Source organism: Bos javanicus, chromosome 10 (genome assembly GCF_032452875.1).
Source record: "Bos javanicus breed banteng chromosome 10, ARS-OSU_banteng_1.0, whole genome shotgun sequence".
Lineage (NCBI taxonomy): Eukaryota > Metazoa > Chordata > Mammalia > Artiodactyla > Bovidae > Bos > Bos javanicus.
The window spans coordinates 79818635-79840015 of record NC_083877.1 but is presented as its reverse complement, the minus strand read 5'-3'; the positions used below and the strand labels follow the sequence as shown (position 1 = coordinate 79840015).

The following is a 21381-nucleotide window of genomic DNA, read 5'->3' as shown; positions in this document are numbered from 1 at the left end:
ATAACATGACCTGATTTATCTTAAAGCCGGAGGATGGGTCAATGTAGTAACCCTGGTTCAGATCACAGGGAAGGCTGGAAAATCACCTGTTTGCCTACTTGCTTACCCTCATGGGTCCCTCAGGCTGAAAATGAGACAGATTATCTCTGTAACCATTGTACAAATTGGGAAATTGTGACGCAGGGAGGTCACGTGCATTCACTGAGGTCACAGAGTTGGAAGGTGGCAGTCTGGAAGCTAAAGTCCTATAGCCTCCTTTGAGTTACTCGCAGCAGGTCGCTGGGCACCAGGATCTGTCTGCTCCACGGTGTCCACATAAGTCTGTTGCGTCCTTGACGACTCTTTTGGTGCAGGAAAAAGACCATCTGGGACTACAGTAGCCCCTGCTAATCTGCAGAGGATGTAAATTTAAGACCCCCAGTGCCTGAACCGGGGAAAGTACTGAACCCAATATATTGTAACCTTTCCAAGTCAAGAAATTTCACCTTTTCACTTGAAGGAAGCACTTCACTGCTTCTCTCTGGCACAACCAAAGCACCAGTATCACTGCTCTTGCACTTTGGGGCCATTATTAAGTAAAATAAGGGTCACTTGAACACAAGCACTGTGATACAGTCAATCTGATAACCCAGAAGGCTCAGTTCAGTTCAGTTCAGTCACTCAGTCGTGTCCGACTCTTTGCAACCCCATGAATTGTAGCACGCCAGGCCTCCCTGTCCATCACCAACTCCTGGAGTTCACTCAAACTCATGTCCATCGAGTCGGTGATGCCATCCAGCCATCTCATCCTCTGTCGTCCCCTTCTCCTCCCGCCCCCAATCCCTCCCAGCATCAGAGTCTTTTCCAATGAGTCAACTCTTTGCATGAGGTGGCCAAAGTATTGGAGTTTCAGCTTCAGCACCTGTCCCTCCAATGAACACCCAGGACTGATCTCCTCCAGGATGGACTGGTTGGATCTCCTTGCAGTCCAAGGGACTCTCAAGAGTCTTCTCCAACACCACAGTTCAAAAGCATCAATTCTTCAGCGCTCAGCTTTCTTCACAGTCCAACTCTCGCATCCATACATGACCACTGGAAAAACCATAGCCTTGACTAGACAGACCTTTTTTGACAAAGTAATGTCTCTGCTTTTTAATATGCTGTCTAGATTGGTCATAACTTTCCTTCCAAGGAGTAAGCGTCTTTACTAAGAGACTAATGGGTGGGTAGAGCATACAATATAGATACGATGGACAAAGAGATGATTCACGTCTAGGGCTGAATGGAGCTGAACAGTGCAAGGTTGCATCACGCAGAAGGGCTTGCAATTTAAAACTTAAGAACTGTTTATTTCTGGGATTTTCCAGTTAGTATTTCTGGGCCATGGTTGACGGTGGATAACTGAAAGCATAGAATGTGAAACCATGGAAAAGGAGGGACTACTGTAATTTGCTTTTCAAAATCAGTATTTTACTTAATTGAAAAACCCAGTTTTCCCTTAGGCTTTCAAGTCTGTCTTACAAATTTTACTTTATTCTCATTAGACATCGTAGATGCTCAATAAAAGTCTGTGGGTGACGTCCTCACATTTCAAAGATCCTTTCTTGCCTGATGCCTCAACAATGCACCCAATATATTCTACATCCCACTTTGTACATCCTGCAGTAAATCACGCCAGAAAGGAAGAGAGAGCCTGCTGGAAGCCTGGGGTGGAGGTGCCACCGGGCCAGATGGAACTGATGAAAGGAGGGAGGGGGAGCTCTGGGATCCAGGCTCAGGGGCGACTTCCTGCCAGGCCTTGTGCTGCGGCTCAGGGCACCAGGGACAGGAGACTCCAGAGGCCCCTGAATGAAGGAAGAAAGGGAAATGCTTTCCCTATTCCCTCTCTTCCTTCTTGTCCTGACTCTGGAAAAGTATTTGGGAGGACAGAGTTGCAGGCTGGTTTTGCTTTCTGCCATGTTGATTAACAAGGGGCAGCTTTGCAGCAAAGAGCTGCCTCCGGTAGTCCCTCTCGGCTCTTTTACTTCCTTTGCTCTCCCCTCTGCCTCTCAGGACTCCAGCCCTCCCCTCCCCTACCTCCCCTCCCCGGTTCTTTGGGTCTCAGAGCTCTCAGCCTCTTCCCCCCTCCACATTTCCCTCCAAACCCCACGCTCTTTGTTGCTGAATTCAAGGTTCTCAATACAATAAAGCTTTGATGATTTGCCTCAATTGAGGAGGAATGTCAGCTTAAATGAATGAGGGTCTGAATAATAGAATTTTAAAGCAAGGTTTAGTTGCTTTCGTGTTGGAAGGCATCCTTTCCAGGGTAGAAGCTTTTGCATTTACATGCAGTTAAGAGCTCATGTTGAGAAATGGGGCAATGTGTCTTAGAGACCCTTTGACATGCTTCAACAGAAGAGCCCTTTATAATTGGCATATACTTTCTTTGAATGTTTCTGCTCCTCAAGCCTTTCATTTTTAGTGACCAACTTTTCTTATATCACCATGATTTTACTGGGCTTCTCACACATCCGCCACAGTTTCATTACCTAAATCCTTTATGACAGACATTTGTACTCTAAAAGTCTCTTTAGACATTTTAGGTTTTCAATTACACAAGCAATATATGAATATGTTCATGTATAAAACCTTAAAAATAACAACAAAAAAACCCCCAAACCCTTAAAAACAACAATAAAAACCTTATAAATAATGAAAAAGTTTCTGCGTCCCAGGTTATAATGCCCTATCATTAAGATGCTATTAATGTATCATCTCTAATAAACAATCCCTCACAAAAACCACTTCTTTGGACCCTATCTAAAAAAAGGAATCATCTACAACTGATTGGGTTTTACTTTCTTGCAAAATACGAGGAGTCTCTGAGGAGTTAAAACTCCCGGTCTCTCCCATTCAGCATCATTAAGCCCACTCCTCCCCCCACCCCGTTTCCTTACTGCATCTCTGTCACATTCCATTCCTACATTCTGCCAGGAATGCTCACTAAGACGAATGTTAACAAAGATTAAATCTAGATAAGTTACTTGGGTGTTCATAGACTGTTTCCTCTATGTTGCTGAATGTTTAAAAATGTCATAAAATAAGAAAAACTCACCAAATTCTAAGAACAGCAATATGGCCAAGTGACCCTTGAAAGAAAAAGAAGACCAGATCCAGTCACCACTGTCCTCCTCCTCCTCCTCCTAGGGATTCCCATGCCTGTATGGCGCAAGGCTGAGTCTCATTTATAGGTACTGTAGCAAAAATTATGCATGGTGTATTTCTTAGTAATGTTCACACTTTTGTAAATCCTTTCATTTACATTTATTTCCTTTGGGGGACAGGTAAGGCAAACATGGTCTGCATTTTACAGATGAGGAAACCAAGAGGTTTATTGATACTACCTAATAATACTGGCTCAGATATTAGTTTCTTACTAGGAAGCAGGCATTCTTCTAGGCATCTACATGTATTAACTGATTTCATTCTCATAAAACCTCTGAGTTACATGCATAATTTGCCCAAGATTACAAAGCTAGTAAGTGGTGGGCTGGAATATGAACCCAACAGTGTACTCTTGACCCTGAGCTCTTAAACACCTACATCCTCATGTGATGACATTATAGATGTCTTTCTAGTATTCTGAGAATGGAAATCTGCCAGCCTCCAGGGTTCATTTAGACTGTAAGTGTGTTTATTTGACCTACAGTATTTTATAATTTTTGAATTACTTTCCATAATGTAAAGATTTATTTGAAGAAAAATGTCATCTGAAGATCCAGAATTCTGGCTTCCCTTGAAAAATCAGAAGTTCTGGCAACATTATCTCCTTTAAAAGGAGGTAATTAAGGTTAAACGAGGTCATAAGAGGAGACCCTAATCCAAGGTGTCCTTACAAAAAAGAGGAAGAGACACTAGGAGTGCACGTAAAGAAAGGCTGCATGAGAACACAGCAAGAAGGCATCCATCTGCAAGCCAAGGAGAAAGGCCCCAGGAGAAACCAAAGCACCTGGTACTCGAGCTTGGACTTCTAGCTTCCAGAGCTGGGAGAAAATAACTTTCTGCTGTTTAAGCTCTTCTGTGGTATTCTGTTCGGAGAAGGCAATGGCACCCCACTCCAGTACTCCTGCCTGGAAAATCCCATGGATGGAGGAGCCTGGAAGGCTGCAGTCCATGGGGTCACTGAGGGTTGGACACGACTGAGCGCCTTCACTTTCACTTTTCACTTGCATGCATTGGAGAAGGAAATGGCAACCCACTCCAGTGTTCTTGCCTGGAGAATCCCAGGGACGGGGGAGCCTGGTGGGCTGCCATCCGTGGGGTCACACAGTCGGACACGACTGAAGTGACTTAGCAGCAGCAGCAGCAGTGGTATTCTGTTATGGCGGCCTTAGCAGAAACCAGCAAGGAATTGTTTTCCACGCACTCCCTGCCCATCTGTTCTGCACCCCCAGCCCCTGGTCCCTTTCCTCAGCACAGGTAATCACCTAACACTTAAGGGCATTTGGATCAGTTATTAAAAGGAGTGGTCAGCAGCCCCAGGCAAGAAGTTCTGTTACTTCTGCAAGGTGCAAACAACCACCATCAGATGGTCTGGGAAGGTAGGGAAAGGGCTGGGAGGGGGCCACTACCAGCGAGATGCACTCAGGGCATTTTGCTAAACTTGAAATGGGGAGATGCTGCCTGAAGTACACAGCATAAGGAGACTTGGGAGCTGAGATGTGGGGTATTAGCAAAACTCAAAGTGGGTTAAGGTACATTAAGAGTTATAGGTCCATCCAGGCCATTGCTTGGGTTTAGCAAACTGTTTTTGTCTGCAGAGTCTGAATTAAGCTTAAACAGAGTGATGGTCAGAATAATTACTGCAGAATTGGTTTCATCTTAAGCTTTCCTATGGGTCTCCTCCAGGTGTTCTAGTTAGAGAGGCTTTTATTTTTAACACAAAGATAGGTGGTTGTTTGCTGATTAACCCCAGAGGGGCCTGGAGAACTGGGGGAAAGCCAAACTGGCTTCTGCTCCATCTTTGCATCAACTTTCAAGCTGTTAGAGTAGTAATGACTGTGGAGGGGGATGGTGGGAGGGAGAGACATCAGACAAACCCCAGACGGGCCCTCAGATCCCAGGGGACAGCCAATAGCAAGAGATTTCAAACCCAGATTTCAAATGGAATGAGCAGAGATCTGGAAGTGATCCATGAAACTGGCTCTAGAATCTCATAGCAACGGGTTTAGAAACACCATTAGCACCGCCTCCTCTGCCATCTTAGATTCCTAGGGAAACTGCAATTTTGTTGTTGTTGTTCAGTCGCTCAGTGGTGTCCGACACCATGGACTGCAGCACCCCAGGCTTCCCTTTCCATCACCGACTCCTGGAGCTCGCTCAAACTCATGTCCATTGAGTCGGTGATGCCATCCAATCATCTCATCCTCTGTCATCCCCTTCTCCTGCCTTCAGTCTTTCCCAACATCAGGATCTTTTCTAATGAGTCAGCTGTTCACATCAGGTGGCCAAAGAATTAGAGCTTCAGCTTCAGCATCAGTCCCCCCAATGAGTATTCAGGACTGATTTCCTTTAGGATTGATTGGTTTGACCTCCTTGCAGACTAGGGGACTCTCAAGAGTCTTCTCCAACACCACAGTTCAAATTTTAGTCAGTAGATAAAAGTGTCAGTCATAGGTCAAGGGTCGACCTGTGTTTTAATCAACACTAACATACTCAGGGCTCAGGAGAGAGCAGGAAAACACAGGGTTGTCTAGATTTCCCTTGAATTCATTTCTAGCTTCATGTCCACTGAAAGGAATATGGAAATACTGAAATCTGAATGTAGATGGTTTGGGTTGGATTTTTATTATCTGATGAGAGATAAAGGGAATGGTCTATAATGAGTAAAAGGCGAAGCTCAGTATCACAAGTCAATTTTCTCCCTAGTCCTCTATTGATGTGTGGAATTTACACAAGCACAATTTCTCTGACTCAGTTGAAATAGGGCAACACTACACATGACCAGTCCTCCAAAAGCATCATGAAGATTTGTGAAAACTGCCAACGAAGAGCTTTGTGCATCTTGGGAGGACACAATTGGCAAAGACCTTATTTAAACAGCGTCCTTCATTGGTTTTCTAAACCTTAGTTTGAAAGTAAATTGTTTGGCATTTACTATTCAAGGATCTGAGATCAGGGCTCCCTGAAGCCTAGGTGGGGCCAGGGAAAGGCAAGGATCTGGGATGGGGACTTCGAATGCTATGGTTCATCCAAGCATTCTACGGTTCATCATCAGGGGTCAGAAGGTCTTAAGGATTAGTTGAGCCAGAATACCTTCCCTCTCTGCTTGGTTGGCGTTCCTCAGTGGATTTTTTTTTTTTTTTTTTGCTTCTGCGGATGTCTGGTTTTGGGGAGAGGGAAATTGCTGTAAAGATTGGGAGAAAGAGGAAAGTGGTGCTTCTGGTGAAAGTGTGCTTCTGGTGGGAATGAGATTTTCTTTCACTAAGAAAGGATTTTATTTCCATTCCTCCTTCCATATCACACCTCCCCCGGTTTTCCTTATATTCTCACATACATGTTAAGATCTCTTCCTTCCATCCCAGTCATCCACCTCTGTGGCTGGGTACTTTCACAGGATGAGAAGCAGGATACAGAAGTCAGGGGTATGTGCACGAATGCTACGTTGCTTCAGTTGTGTCCGACTCTTTGTGACCCTGTGGACTGCAGCTCGCCAGGCTCCTCTGTCCATGGGATTCTCCAGGCAAGAATACAGGAGTGGGTAGCCATTTCCTCCTCCAGAGGATCTTTCCAACCCAGGGATCAAATTTGCATCTCTTACATCTCCTGCTTTGGCAGGTGCATTCTTTACCAATAGAACAACCTGGGAACCACCTGGGAACCACCTAGAACTCAGGGGTGGGGGATGAGCAATAGTGGGAGACCAGGCTGTGATGGGGGGTGTCTACGGTGATGAGAAGGGGTGACAGAAGAAAGAGAGAGAATGAGAATCTGTGCAGAAGTCTGGTTAAGGGTATAAACAGTGCACGATGGCTCATCATTCCTGCCTCACTCTCCATGGCCTCTCTATGGAGTTGCCTTGCCCATATCTGCTACTGCTGAGGCAGCCACGCTTTCAGCTCCTCCTTCAGCCCACAGTAGACTGGCTGGCTAGTGACCAAAGATGTTATCTGAGAAAAAACAATAAGATGATTCTACATCAATCATACTTTCTCCTAGGAATTCCAACTACTAAATACCAAGGAAAAATGCCAACAGACTTGGAGTTGAAAGGCTGAGATGGACAGAGAGGAGCTCAAGAGACCAAGACGAGTATATGCCAGCTGAAGTTCTGAATAAGCAGAACTGTAGTATGCAGGGCATGTCTGCTGGGAGAGAGTTGCCTTGGGCATGTATACAGAGAGAAGCAGAGACTCTAAGGTAACGAAGCCCCAGGGTTGCCTTTGCTCCTCAAGATTTTCCAATTCCAAACCCCTTGTACCCTTAACATCTGTTCCCTTTTACTGGAGTAACTGAGTTTCTTCTCAATGGAAAGAGCCTAACTATAATCGTTTGCTCAAATTCTTGTAAGTAAGCTGAAATTGAATTATTATCTGAATACATTTGCTTTGGGGAAAAGGAGTAGGTTGGTTCCCTTAGCAAACATGACCTACCACCACGGCTTACTTGGAAGCATCTTGCGTTCTTGAGATTAGGTTTTAGGCAGGAAATGGTGTGACCCAATTTCTCCTTTTGTTCTTCTGATGTCAAAGCAAGTCAAAACTACATTTCAGTCCTGAAGAAAGGAGATCTTGGCATCTACAAAGAACTGGTTTAGTCTAAGAAAGGTAGGACCTTTTAAAGTTACTAGGATCCATGTCAACAAATCTCTCTAAGGGAAGCTTCAAAAGCATGCATTTTTACTTAGTTCAAAAGAGCAGAGAGGTGTGGCAGCCATATTGGTTCACCAGCGAGATCTCGTGAATCATTTCTCATCTTGGATTTCAGGGCTCAGGAGGGCTAAACTGGAAGGAAAACTGAGAGCAGCTCTTGTCAATATGAGACCGCAGCCATTATGTCCACAGCCTCTTGGAAATGTCCCCCAGCAAGGCTGCCATCAGCACTTGACTGAAAACACATGGAAGCAGCCCACTCAGAGCAGGAATTCATTATTGGAAGAATAATAAGGGAAAGTTTCTTTTTTCTTCTCTCTCTCTGCTGCTGGGAAAGCTGCTTTCTGGAAAAATCACAGGGCTTAGAGGGAATTTGAATCATGTCTGGTAACAAGGGACGGGATGGAGGCAGGAGGGCACATTTCCAGATGTCTTTTCACACAAAGCATGATGGTCCTGGGCAACTTAAGGTGAGTCATTCTGTCTTAGATATCATTTAAATTGGGCCATGGCTGCCTTTAACCCATTATCCTTTCCTAGAGTTATTAGTATCGATAGCTTAAGGGAAAAGAACCCAAAGTTAATTGATTTTCCTTTGCTGCTCCTCTTTTTCAAAAAGGTCACCATTTTGTGGACTAAAACGGGCTACAAATTATTTGGTCTTCAGTTTTCAACTCTACCCCATAAGTCTTTGCTAAATGCCCAGTAATCCAAGGGAAAGGAACAAGCGGTGGATGTGAAGGAAGGAGATGCTTACCACTTGCTGGGTCTAGAGTCTGTGGCAGACATTGCGAGTGTTTACCAATCTCCAGTTCTCCTTTCCTTCCCAATACAGTCGAGGTTCCCAGCTCCTTGGAGTTGGGGATGGGTGGATGCATGATTACTTGGCCATGAAAGAAGTGATTATGTGTTGTTTCTTGGAAGAGGCACTTAATTGCTAGTATACAACACCTCCCCCCATTGGCAAATGTGAAATGCATGTTGATACTGAATTGAAGAACTGAATCATCACACAGAGGACAGCCTCTGGGGAGGGTCTCTCAGTTATGCACAGACGTGGTTTTAAGTCACTGAGATTTCAGGGAGTTGCTTTCAGCAACAAAACCAAGTCTGTCCTGACTTAGGCCCACTATTGATTGGTCTTCTCTCCTCCAAGTTCTGTTCAGAGTTCTGGAGCACTTGTGCTACATCTGAATCCCACCTTCACTGAAATTCAAAGTAGGCCATGTGCTTTCTCTCCCACTTAGGTTATTCATCTGAGAGGAGCGATGGACTGTTTCGCTCCATCTGAGCAAAAGTGGCCTCTGCTGGATTCTGTAAAGACGTTCCTTTCATGGCCATCAGACAAAAGTGATGGTGATAGTATTAAAACCAAAGCTTAGGGAAAAAATGACACTCCCAAGTGGTTCTAAGACCATGATTGCTTAGGTCAGAATCTGATATTTTGCACTTCCTCTTACTTTCGTTCCCGTGTCCTCCATTACCTAATCCTCATTGCCAATTTCCAGAATTCTCATTTGGCAATCCTGGGTTTGCAGGACAAACTTCTACAATCCCATCTCCGGGATTTGTTCACAACATCAAACTAAAAGACACTAGGCATAGAGTTTGGCACTTCTGGGTTAATTCAAAAGTGTTTACTCCATGGGCTGACAGGGACCACGCACTTCTGAATCTTCACCAGGACTACAGCACATCAGCAGAGCAGGTAGGATGCTAGCACACTTAGGAAGACAAAAGCTGGACTTTGCCTTACATATGTACGGGTACGTACATCCCAAGAAATCACAAGAAATACATCCCATGCATTACATCCAAGTTCAATAAAAGTAATCAATAATACAAGATGCTTCACTAGCATTCCATGAGTGGTACCAGTTTGGCAGACTTTCAGCTCAGGAGTGCCACCTGTGTCTTCTTCCTTGTCAATATTCCCTGGGGCAGCTTTCCTACACGTCTCCCCATTTTTAATGAAAAGAGAAGAAGGCAGTGATAGATCCTCTACCATATTCTCTGCAGTCACTTCTACTGGAAGATCCAACTACCAGTACTGCTCTGATGATTCTTTTATTTGGAAAATATTCACTGAATTCCTACTATGTGTACAGTATTTTGCTGAGTATGTTAGTGAGGGTGACTAAGAAAGATTGTAACAGATACGAACAGAAAGAGTACAGGGGTGAGGGGGAAGAGGGGAAGAAGCAAGACTGCCAGGGTTCAAATCCACATCCCATCACGTTCTAGCAAGAGACAACTTTTCTTGCCTCATCCCTCATCTTTGAAGAAGGAATGACGTAAAGTCCTATCATGTGAGACTGTGAGGCGGTAAGATGAGCGGCTGCAACTACAGTGTGTGTGTGTGTGTGAGAGACACACACAGCAACACTGAGTGTCGGCACGTTGCAAAGACAGTGCTTAGGTCCTTTCCCGGCAGCTCAGTTTGTGATGAAAGTCCTGGTGGACCTTGGAGCAGGAGAGCACAGGGACTGGTTTGTCTGTCAATCACTGAGCAGAGAGCACTGTCTTACTGTTTTCTGGGGTCAAAAAAAGAAAACGGCCTCGGATTTCCCTGGTGGTCCAGTGGCTAAGAATTCGCCTGCCAATGGAGGGGACATGGGTTTGATTCCTGATCTGGAAACTAAGATCCCACATACCACGGGGCAACTAAGCCCATGCGCACATCTACTAAAAGCCCTGCACCTAGATCCCGTGCTCCACAACAAGAGAAGTCATTCAATGAGAAGCCTGCACACCGCAGCTGGAGAGTAGCCCCTACTCACTGCAACCAGGGAAGGCCTGCACGCAGCCATGAAGACCCAGCACGGTCAAAAATTGAAGAGAAAAAAAATCTTCGACCTTAAGTAGGAAGCTATTTAATCTTTAACATTTGGGATTGAGATATATTTTCCTCATTCCTTTCTCAGACATTCCTAAGTGCCCTGTTTAATGTGTGAACTGCTTAGCTTTTCTTTCTTGGTGGACAGTAAAAGTGCAGAGAGAGCGAATTAATAGTTACAGAGAACAAAATATCTTTCTCAACTTCCCGAATAGTCCCTGGCTGTTTCAAATTAGTCAGCTCATCTTCAAGAATTCATAGGAAATATACATTGAATCAGCTGCAAAAACTCAGCCTGGTTTCCACAAATGTTCTATTGAAGACTGCAAGCTCTCCAAAGGCCCCTCGCTCTGAAGGAGACAGATGACCACAGTCTGGAAACTCGGTATCCTCCACCTCTTCCAGGTCCACCAAAATCTTTCTCACCTTCCAATGCCTGGTGCATTGTTTGCTCTCCAGGAATATCTTCCTTGATTCACTCCAGCTGCATAAAATGTCCTTCCTTTGCGCTTTCAGCCTGTGACTGGGGCGTACATCTACAATGTCGACTTTATTTTATTCTGCTTTATATTATAGCTGGGAGTACATGAGTCATTTCCATTCCTCATAATACACATAACCTATGTTTCTGAGCTTTGCCTTAGCATTTGGGACGTGTTCAACAAATGCTGAGTTTTGTTAAAAGACTTTGTCATTTAACCATTCTTTGCTGATCAGGTACCTACTTCGGGTACGACACTCTGTTGGGCATTGATGGCAGACATGAGATAGGACAAAACTTGATTCTAGCACCCAAGGCATTTATAAACCTCTGAAGGGGAAGCAGATACAGAGTGATTTTATAGAGGACAGCCTGAGTGTCAGCAACAAGGTGGGGGAAAGAGGTCCCAATGTCAAAGGCTGGGAAGATTTGATGCCTGGCTTTGAAGGGGCTGAAGCCCCCAGCTTTGATGCTTCGTTTGGAAACTTCATGTGGTATGAGGAGTAGGCTGGGTCTTCTGCTGAAAATGACTAAATTATCCTATGGGTCACCAATTGATTGATTTGCTCATTGACTGGCCCAGCCTTGGGCTTTAAATCTAAAGAAATCATTTCATCCTTTATTAAACACCGCATGAATCTCACTCTTTGTCCTGCAGGGCTCTACACAATATACCAGTGAAACTTGAATTTACACCACAATACATGTACCACTAATGACCTCCCAAATGCCACTAATACCATACGTGTCCCGCTTCTCAGTTGGATCCGAACCTGTCAGTGAATTCTGAGCCCACTGACCTCCCTGTGACACAAGAGCAGACCCCCACGCCCATGCCCTCCCTCAGCCTCCCCCATCCTTCCAAGATTTCATTTCTGAATCAGTTACTCTTTGGAGACCCCAATTCCTTTACACCTACTCTTTTTATTTGGTGGACAATACTTTATTCGGAAATGTTCCCTCCTGTAATTACAAATCCTGTTAGTCATCCTCCTCCTCTCCCCAGGGGGATTGTGGGCTTTAATTAATTAATGTGGTTAAACCGCTTTGAGGTGCCTGGTTGAAAGGTGCTATATAAGTGCAAATTATTATTATTATGGCTGTTGCCATCCCATGGCGGCAAAGCCTTCAGCCCCAAGCATCTAGAGACCTGAACAAAGGCCTCTTCATCTTCACCTTCCCTGCTAGGTCTGAGATGGCTGGCTCAATGGTAAAGGGGTGGGGGAGCAAATCTGTTACCATCTCAACAGCAATCAACTAATTAATCCCCATTATGTTGGCTTCCGTTTCCTTCTTCCAAGCAGCCCGGTCCTGTTTCATTTCACAAATCACGCCCCCATCAGCTTGAGACAAAGGTCATAGTGTCCCTATGGCCTCTGTTGGTCTAAAGGAAAAAAAAAGAGAGAGAGAGGGAGAGAAAGAATGTTTGAAAAACCATCGCTGTCATGAAATGCACTAGCTTCTCACCAGCAGTCTAAATAAACTTTTCCTTCCGGTGGCAGTCCTCTGACATGCGTACCTATCTATCTATTACTCAGGGAGCCAATGGCTTCGTAAACCAGAGACACCCAGAAACTCAGCACAGGTGTGGGCTAAGGCCCCACATCCCTGGCTAGACTGCCGATAGCTGTAAACAAAAGGGGAGCCTTTCTGGGCCGGGTGGGAAGAGGTCATCCAGAGACTCGGGAGCCCCCCTTCAGCTTCCTCTACTGCCCCCAGGTTTCCCCTGAGAAAGCCAGCTGCCATCTGTAGCCAGGAAGCCCTCACAAAGGCTGGGGGCTATGATTTAGATGTTTTGTGCTATACCTAGCACACCCTGGCCCTGAACAAATGCCTAGGGCTTCCACTGCGATGGGAGCCATTGAAAACAGCCCTGTGGGGGAGACCTGGCCTCTCAAGGGGATGCTGCTGACCAAAATGCTCCTTACAAGGTTGTGCCTCAGACCCTTTGTTAGCGTGGACGTGGGCGAGCCTCAGGGGGTCATGTCTTCATCTGCCTCCATTTATCCTCCCTATTGAAGGGCTCCTTCAGGACATTGGTCAGTCTCTGTGGGAAGTGATTTGGAGAGCAACAAAGGAACTTGGGCCCTTTGGGGGGGCCTTCAGAATTCAGTAAACATCTGGACACGGAAGGCCAGGTTCTCAAGCAGTCTAGCTGCGGAGATGTCAAAAGAGAGAAAGAGCTGTGTGTGCAATGCAAGCTCTCAGTTCTGTGGCGACATTTGTTGTCGAGAAACAGAGACACCCCAGTAGGTATATAGGAAGATTTTTCAAAAGCTCCTCTGTCAGTTTTTGTGAGTGCAGTGCACTATTTGTCAGTTCTCATGGCATGTGTGAGGAAATAGAAGTTTCACATGGCTAGGGAGCAGCATGTGATGGATGCTCTGATTCTGTGTGGACCATGAATAACCCAAGGTTGCATAAGCCTGTCCTGGGAATTGTTGTTAAGCATTTCTGTTATCCTTGAGCTCTGTAAAGCACTTTCTAGTCAAGGTGATTTGTTGGCTTCTCATCAGGAGCACATTTTAATTGACAAAAAAATGAAGTACGGAGGCTAAGTGATTTATACTTCATCACATGATAAAATTCAGGATCTGAACTCTTGACTCTCAGTGTTCCCTTTATTGTTGAATCAATCCATTTAGAACACATTAGTCAGCATGATTCAACACGAGTCACACGGCACTAATCAGCATTCCCCAGTGCGCCCAAATCTATCCTCAAACAGCAAAAGAAACTGGCCTCTGTCAAGAGACAATGAAATGCCGTTTTTGTCAGTATTCAGGAGCTGACATCCAGTTCAAGTCCCCTGTCCTCTCAGGAATCTTCCTCAGTCATCCCAGATGGAATGAGTCTTATTTCCTCTATCTTTTCAGATCCCAGTGTTTGAGCCTTGATAACAGGTGTGGCAGTCTGCTAGTTTGTTTTTAAGCTAACTATTTAGATTGTCAACTACTAAAATAAGGGATTTTTTTTTTTTTTAATCAGCCTCTCTCTCCTGAGCACCATGGTTTATATATAATAGATGTTCAAGAAATACCTGCTTAACTGAACTCACTGAAATGGAGCCTAAGTCATATTCCAGAAAGAACTCCAAGTCCTTCTGGAAGAGGTTTTCAAAGAAAATCAACAACCTGAATTGATTTAACATCTTTGGGTATTATTACCTGGGCATTTTCACAAATGCAAATTGTTAACTCTGCAAAGATAGCCAAATGGCTTCCCGGTTCCAAAAGTGGAGTATGGATTGATTCTAACCATAGTCCAGGCCTTGGAATAAGTTTTTCTCTATAACCTTATTCAAACTGACATTTTGTTTCATGTTTTTTTTTTGACGGTGGAGACAGAAAAAACATTTTGGGAAAAAAATGTGTTTAGTCTATGACTTTGGAACCAAATTTATACTCTGCTTTGTGCTATAAGCACTAGCTCTTGTTCAAGTATTTTTCTTGAATAGTGCACAATAGCAAAACACGTCCTACGTTTCTGCTTGACAGAGATTTTGTTTTGGAAGGGGAACCAAGATTTTTGGGTGTTGATCTTTGGTGGCATTGCTGACTGTGAAACTCCACTACTCTGTTTTAGACTCTATTAAAGAATGTCCTGATACCATTTTAAATATACATTTGTTTTTTTAAGAACGGAAAAGAGATGTATCTGAGCCAAACTATTTTCCAGGTAACTCTGAGAAACTGCGATATTATACTGCATTTGGACATTATGCAACAAGTCCAGCTCTAGGGTCTGTACTATTGTACCCTGGGGGCTAATCTCTGCAACTATGCTCTTCTGAACGAAATGTATCACTGAATATGCATCTCCTCTCTCTCTCATGATAATAGAACTCCTCAAATTTGACTCGGCACATGGCCACTGAGATTAACAACTACATTTTCCAGCCTTACTTTCTATACATCTATAGATTGGCAGAAATAATACATGTAACTTCTTGTTAATACCCTTAAGGAAGGGGGCTGCCCTTTCCTCCTATTGAATCTCTGCCCCATATAACTTCCACTACCTTGATATAGGACATGATAGTGAGCCATTTTGGATCATGACAATGAAGACAGCCTCCCAGGCATGCTGGAGCAACAAGAGAATTGCCAGGGTCTCTGGACTAATATCAGAGAAGGCAATGGCACCCCACTGCAGTATTCTTGCCTGGAAAATCCCATGGACAGAGAAGCCTGCAGTCCATGGGGTTGTGAAGAGTTGGACACGACTGAATGACTTCACTTTCACTTTTCACTTTCATGCATTGGAGAAGGCAATGGCAACCCACTTCAGTGTTCTTGCCTGGAGAATCCCAGGGACGGCGGAGCCTGGCAGGCTGCTGTCTACGGGGTTGCACAGAGTCGGACACGACTGAAGTGACTTAGCAGCAGCAGCAGCTGGACTAATATGTGAGGCTAAGTTGCTATATCAGCTCTGGACTGCATTCCTCCATAATGCTACATGAGAAAGCAGTCAACTTCTACCTTGTACACCACTGTTGATCTAGGTTATGGTTCCACCCAGCCAAATTTATGATCCAACTAAGGAAATTCCTTGAAGGATCACTATATCAATGTGACTGATCCATCATAGCTTAGGATTTCAGGATTCAAGATTCAGAATGGGCCTAGACTACCCCAATGGAGGCTTATGAAGCCCAAGAGGTAAATTGTCACAGGGGCTGCCATGATGGGAGACAAGGGGGCCCAAACTCATTTCTGATTTTATGAAAAATCACAGGAGCCCAGGCTGAATACTTAGAAATGGCTACAAACCCAATTCTGAGGCAGTAAACATCACTTCACCTTTCTGGCACTCAGTCCCCTCACCTGAAAATAAAGATGAATGTGAAAAGATCCCTTTCTGGGAGATAGAGGAGTAGAATAATTTAAGAGGAGTAGAATAATTTTTATCAGTTAATCATGTAACTATATGCATAAAGCACATGTGAAAGTGAAAGTGGCTCAGTCATGTCCAACTCTTTGTGATCCCATGGACTATACAGTCCATGGAATTCTCCAGGCCAGAATACTGGAGTGGGTAGCCATGCCCTCCTCCAGCAGATCTTCCCAACCCAGGGATCAAACCCAGGTCTCCCGCATTGCAGGCAGATTCTTTATCATCTGAGCCACAAAGGAAGCTCACAACTATGCAGAAAATCCCTCTAGAAGCTATGGAAAGCTTACACCCCAATAGTGTAGATAAAAGAGGCAGCCATAAAGAATACATAAGAAGATTGCCCATGGAAACATGACAATGCACTTATCATTATACACAGTTACACAGGAATTGGTCTACTACTTCCAAAGGAAGAATAAATTGGTAAACCTCTTTGAAGAACAATTTGGGAAAATAAAGACAAAAATGTGCATCCCCTGGCTAGCCATTCCATTTTTAAAAATTATATATACTGGGAGAAGGCAATGGCACCCCACTCCAGTACTCTTGCCTGGAAAATCCCATGGACGGAGGAGCCTGGTAGGCTGCAGTCCACGGGGTCGCTAAGAGTCAGACACAACTGAGCGACTTCACTTTCACTTTTCACTTTCATGCATTGGAGGAGGAAATGGCAACCCACTCTAGTGTTCTTGCCTGGAGAATTCCAGGGACGGCGGGGCCTGGTGGGCTGCCGTCTATGGGGTTGCACAGAGTCGGACATGACTGAAGCGATTTAGCAGCAGCAGCAGCAGAGAAACTCTCATACTTGCATATACCAAGAAACATGTGCAACAGGATTCATTAAGTTAACAAATAATCAAAATTTCCATCAATAGAGAAATGTATAACATGTGGTATATTCATACAATGGATATGGACACCTCAGTTAAATTCAAAGAATATGATCCACGTGTATCAACACAGATATGTCGCAAAGCATGATGCTAAGTGAAAAAAGCAAGTTGTGGAATGATGTGTACAACAGACCATTTATGCAAATTTAGGATGCACTCAGAGCAAATATGATATTTGGATTCACATATATGTAGAAAAGTTTTTCAGAGTGGGGGAAAGATATATATTAAACCCTAGAGAGATTTTACTTCTGTGGAGCAACATAGAGGAGAGAGAGAATCGGCTAGGGATAGGTACAAAGGAGCTTTGAACTTTGTAAGGTTATATTTCTATACTTAAAACAAAATCTGAAATTATGAGTTTGGGATTAACATAGGGGTGTGCTAAAGTGCACCAGTTGTGTCCAACTCTTTTCAACCCTATGGACCGTAGCCTGCCAGGCTCCTCTGTCCATGGGATTCTCTAGGCAAGAATACTGGACTGGGTTGCTGTGCCCTCTTCCAGAGGATCTTCCCAACCCAGGGACTGAACCTGTGTCTCTTATGTCTCCTGCACTGGCAGGCGGGTTCTTCACCACCGGCGCCACCTAGGAAGCCCCGGGATTGACATATGCAGACTGCTACATATAAAATAGAGAAACAACAAGTATCTACTGTACTGTACAGGGAACTATTCAGTACTGTGTAATAACCTATAAGGGATAAGAACCTGAAAAAGAATATATATACTGATATCAATTTGCTGTGTACCTGAAACTAACACAACACTATAAGTCAACTATATTTCAGCTTAAAAAAATCTGACAAAACATTAACATTTGTTAATTCTGGATGTTAGAGTCATGGGTTTGGCTTTACTATTTTCTGTATTGTTATATATTTAAAATATATTTTCCACATTAAAAAGAAAATCTGTCTTTGAGGCTAACAGCGAGAGTGAAAGAAGGGACCAAAAGCTGAGGGCCAGTGTGGGACGCTGTCATGGAGGGAGGGGATGTGAAGCAAAAAGGGGCAACTCTGCGAATGGGAGTCCTGTGTTCTCTGCCCTCGGAAGCACCTCTTAGAGGGGCAGGCAGAAGCAGCTCAGGACAATGAGACAGGCATCCGCGGCCCTCTCCTCCATGCCCTGTGAGAACGAGTTCACTCTGCTCCACTGAATCCCAGGGCTCTCTGCCAGGCTCCCAAGAGCATGCCAGGCTGTGCCAGGTGTGGGTGATATTTACCAGGCAGACACCTCCATACCTGGATGGATGGATTCAGACTGAGAATCTTCTGGGTCACTCTGAGTCCACTGGGCAGAAACATTTAGATGGGTTACTGATTGTAACTGAAATCTGATGAACTCAGATGGTGGTATTTGGGGGCAAAGAAGTTTTCAGTGAATCATCCAGTTGGCTCAGTGACTAAGAAAATGGGGTGGAAGAATCTAACCCAACTTTGTGACAAGGGAACAAACAGAGGAGATTAATGTCTTCCCAGTGTGCTTCAAAAAAGCAATCAAACAATCATTTTTGACTTTACAAGGAAGATGAGGCTTATAGCTTCCCAGCTCTCAAATCATTATTTTTTATTTTCTGAGTCCCTATATACCGGGTAGTTGGAAAAACAGGAAACTAGCTTGTTTCCAGAACCTTTTCTGGACCTATCTCAGGGTGCTCTAGGCTCCCTGAGGGTCCCAAGCCCAAAGTATATGCTGCTTATTCAAACTAAACTAATAAAGGCAGCACCAGAATCAAGATTCAACCTGCCTGACCTGATCTTTATTTTTTAAAAACAATTTAAAAGCACATAATTCTGCCCTGTTGAGAAACTAAACCATTGTCCTCTATCCTGTTCAAATCAACTTGTTTTTTGTTTTTCAAACACTTCCTAGATCCCTAAGTAAAAGGAGACTAGAGGGCAGGGAAGAGTGATCAAGGAGGACACTCCCCCCCACCCAGATTCCGAGCCCACTCCTGCCTTTTCCCTGGCCAACCTCTCCTAGGGTATCCTCTCCTTTGCCAAGTTGGCAGGGCTTTATTACCCATGAAAGCCACAACGGCTCCAGGAGACTCGGGCTCTAGGTTGTCCTTTCGCCTCCTGTGGCATCAGCAACAGTCTGGCTGCTTTCAGGGACAGAATCATTATTCCTGGCCTTGACACAGAGGTCCAGGGGCCCCGGCTGTGCTCTGGGTGGCATAACATTTGGAGCTTACTGGGGAAGCAGAGGACATGACCAGAATAGATGTGGATCAAGTTGGATTTCAGAGTCAACACTCCCTTCCCATCCGCAGCCACTCGGTTCTGTGGACCCACTCCATGCAAGCCAATTCCCAAAGCCAAGTCTCGCTTTTCCCTCTCCTCTCCACTAGGTCCTGGCACCACTGGGCCTCACTCTGGGCTAGTCAAACCTCTAAGCTTTCCCATTCAGTGGGCACTGGGACTTCACGGTGAACTCTGGGAACAAAAGGGAAAATGGATTAATAGGATCTTTCTTGACCCCCTTCCACCTTTCCCAGTTGAGTAGCACAAAACAGCTGAACTCTTCCTCTGCTGGGACCTGGTCCCTCTCAGAGTCTGAACCATCAAGAAGTTGGGGGCTCTGAGATCCCTCTCCTTGGGGGCCCAAATGTTTCCAGGGTCCAGGGGCCCAAGTATTTCCAGAGTCTTGAGCTCAACCAGGAGAGGCCAGGATCCTGGACCAGTGGGAGACAAAGAAGATGTGAACAACGCAGTATTACCATGGTAACAGCCTGAGCCCAGCAGCCTCCTGAAGATGCTGGGGTGGGGGTGGGGGGGTTTCTTTCTTTCTTTCTTTTTTCCTTGCGAAAGGAGAATAGTTCCGCTTTCTATTTTACTACAACAATAGCATGGACCGGCTCCTTCAAGTGTTTCAAAAAGCAGCCTGAGAAATCTCTAACCAAGCCCCTCAGTCTCCCCAGCCTGCCGTTTTATTGTCCCTCCCATCCCTGTGAACAAAAGGGCGGGAAGGCTGAAAGGCCCCCGGTGGCTGGCTTGTTCTCAGCATCCTAATCCTTGAGAACTGGGGTGGGGCGTGGCCTGTGGAGCCGGTAAATCCAATGTGGGCCTCACCTTTTATTCTCTCCCTCCCTCTGCTTCTGTACTCAGGAGCTCTTCAGGTATTATAAAACCTCCTGGTTAGCAGGCTGGTAGGAATCTCGGGGCTTGCTAAGGGGATAAAAGGCACCCAGCGATCATTCCCAGATTCACTAATAGCTCTGTCCCTCACCCCCACCCTCACCCCCGCCAAAAGCCAGGCTAGCCTATTTGGATTGGTTTTTTCCTGCCACCCCAGGCTGGCTCCATTACAAAGACGGAAAGTGGAGCCACAGCCGCTGGCTCTTCTTTAGTTGGTAACCCAGGAACTGCCCTCACTCTTCCAGCCCTTCCCCTCTCTGTCTCTATGTCCCTCAGACAAGGACTGTACGTGCCCCCACCTCGCCACAGCTGTGGGTGCCAACCTGCATGCCACTTCAGGACTATCATGCCAGAACAACCTCTCACAAGAAAAGTTTCTTGGCCTTGACTTCTGAGACCTTTCCAAGGTTATCACCCAGGGATCAAAGCTTTCTTTGCTTTAAACCTGGGAAATGGTGCAGGTGTGTTTTAGCTCAGTCATCTGTTAAAACTGGGGGGAAAGTAAGCTTTTACTTTCCAGGTTGTGGAGATCTCAAGGGTACAACTCTACTGAGCTCAGTGAATGATAAGTACATCATCTCCTCAGAGAATCAGATAAAGGTGAATTGGGAAGGCCTTTAGAGATCAGCCAGGCTGATAACTACAATGCAATGAAGAAAAACATTTTGCACTGCAACCTCTGTACATAAATTCATAATGCAGGTACATGCACACGCAATCACACAGGAAATATTTCACAAAGCAGTACAACATATGTGATATAATCTGTTATTTTCTATTCTCTCTTTCTTTTTTTTTTTCCCCCAATGCTGGTTGTGATTCCTTAATTTTATTTCATGACCCACCAATGAGTCACAAAACAGTTTGCAGAGCACTGAGTCAAGGTCAACATTGTCTTTTTCAAGCTGACAAAACTAGGCTTTGAGAGATTTTCTCAAGAACATACCAGAACTGGAACGGAAATCCAAGGTGGGTCTAATACAGGAGGGGCCCCCATTTTTCTGAGGATCAGAGCTCCTTTTTGTTTACTTAAAGCCTTGGGAGCACATAGTTAGAGGGGAGGGAATGCCCAGAGGTTTACATGAAATGGCACTGCTGATAGGGGCAGAAGGTTCCTGCTGCCTCCAAAAAACCTCAGAGAGGAAGGTGTGGCTTCAAAAGCAAACAGGTGAGGCTCTGAGGTCTCCCAGACATTTTTATTTACTGGTTGGGATTCTTGCATCATCAGACACTTTCCTGAATGTTTCTATTTCCTGGACACCCGGTTCCAGGCCAGCCTCCTTTAGTAATCCACATTCTCTCCTTTTC

The 21381-nt window shown here is 44.9% G+C and overlaps 1 protein-coding gene across 8 annotated transcripts in view; it reads right to left on the bottom strand.

Moving 5' to 3' along the window:
- RAD51B (RAD51 paralog B) overlaps window positions 1-21381 on the bottom strand; it is a 734863-nt gene that overhangs the window by 104912 nt on the left and 608570 nt on the right. For 2 of the 8 annotated variants that reach the window (XM_061429218.1, XM_061429220.1), the window contains one exon: window positions 12051-12530. The exons of 5 other annotated variants lie outside the window; for them this stretch is intronic. In XM_061429218.1, the coding sequence (XP_061285202.1) occupies window positions 12514-12530 (17 nt within the window). In that variant the 3' untranslated portion in view covers window positions 12051-12513. One more of the 8 variants, XM_061429214.1, reaches the window with a different exon arrangement.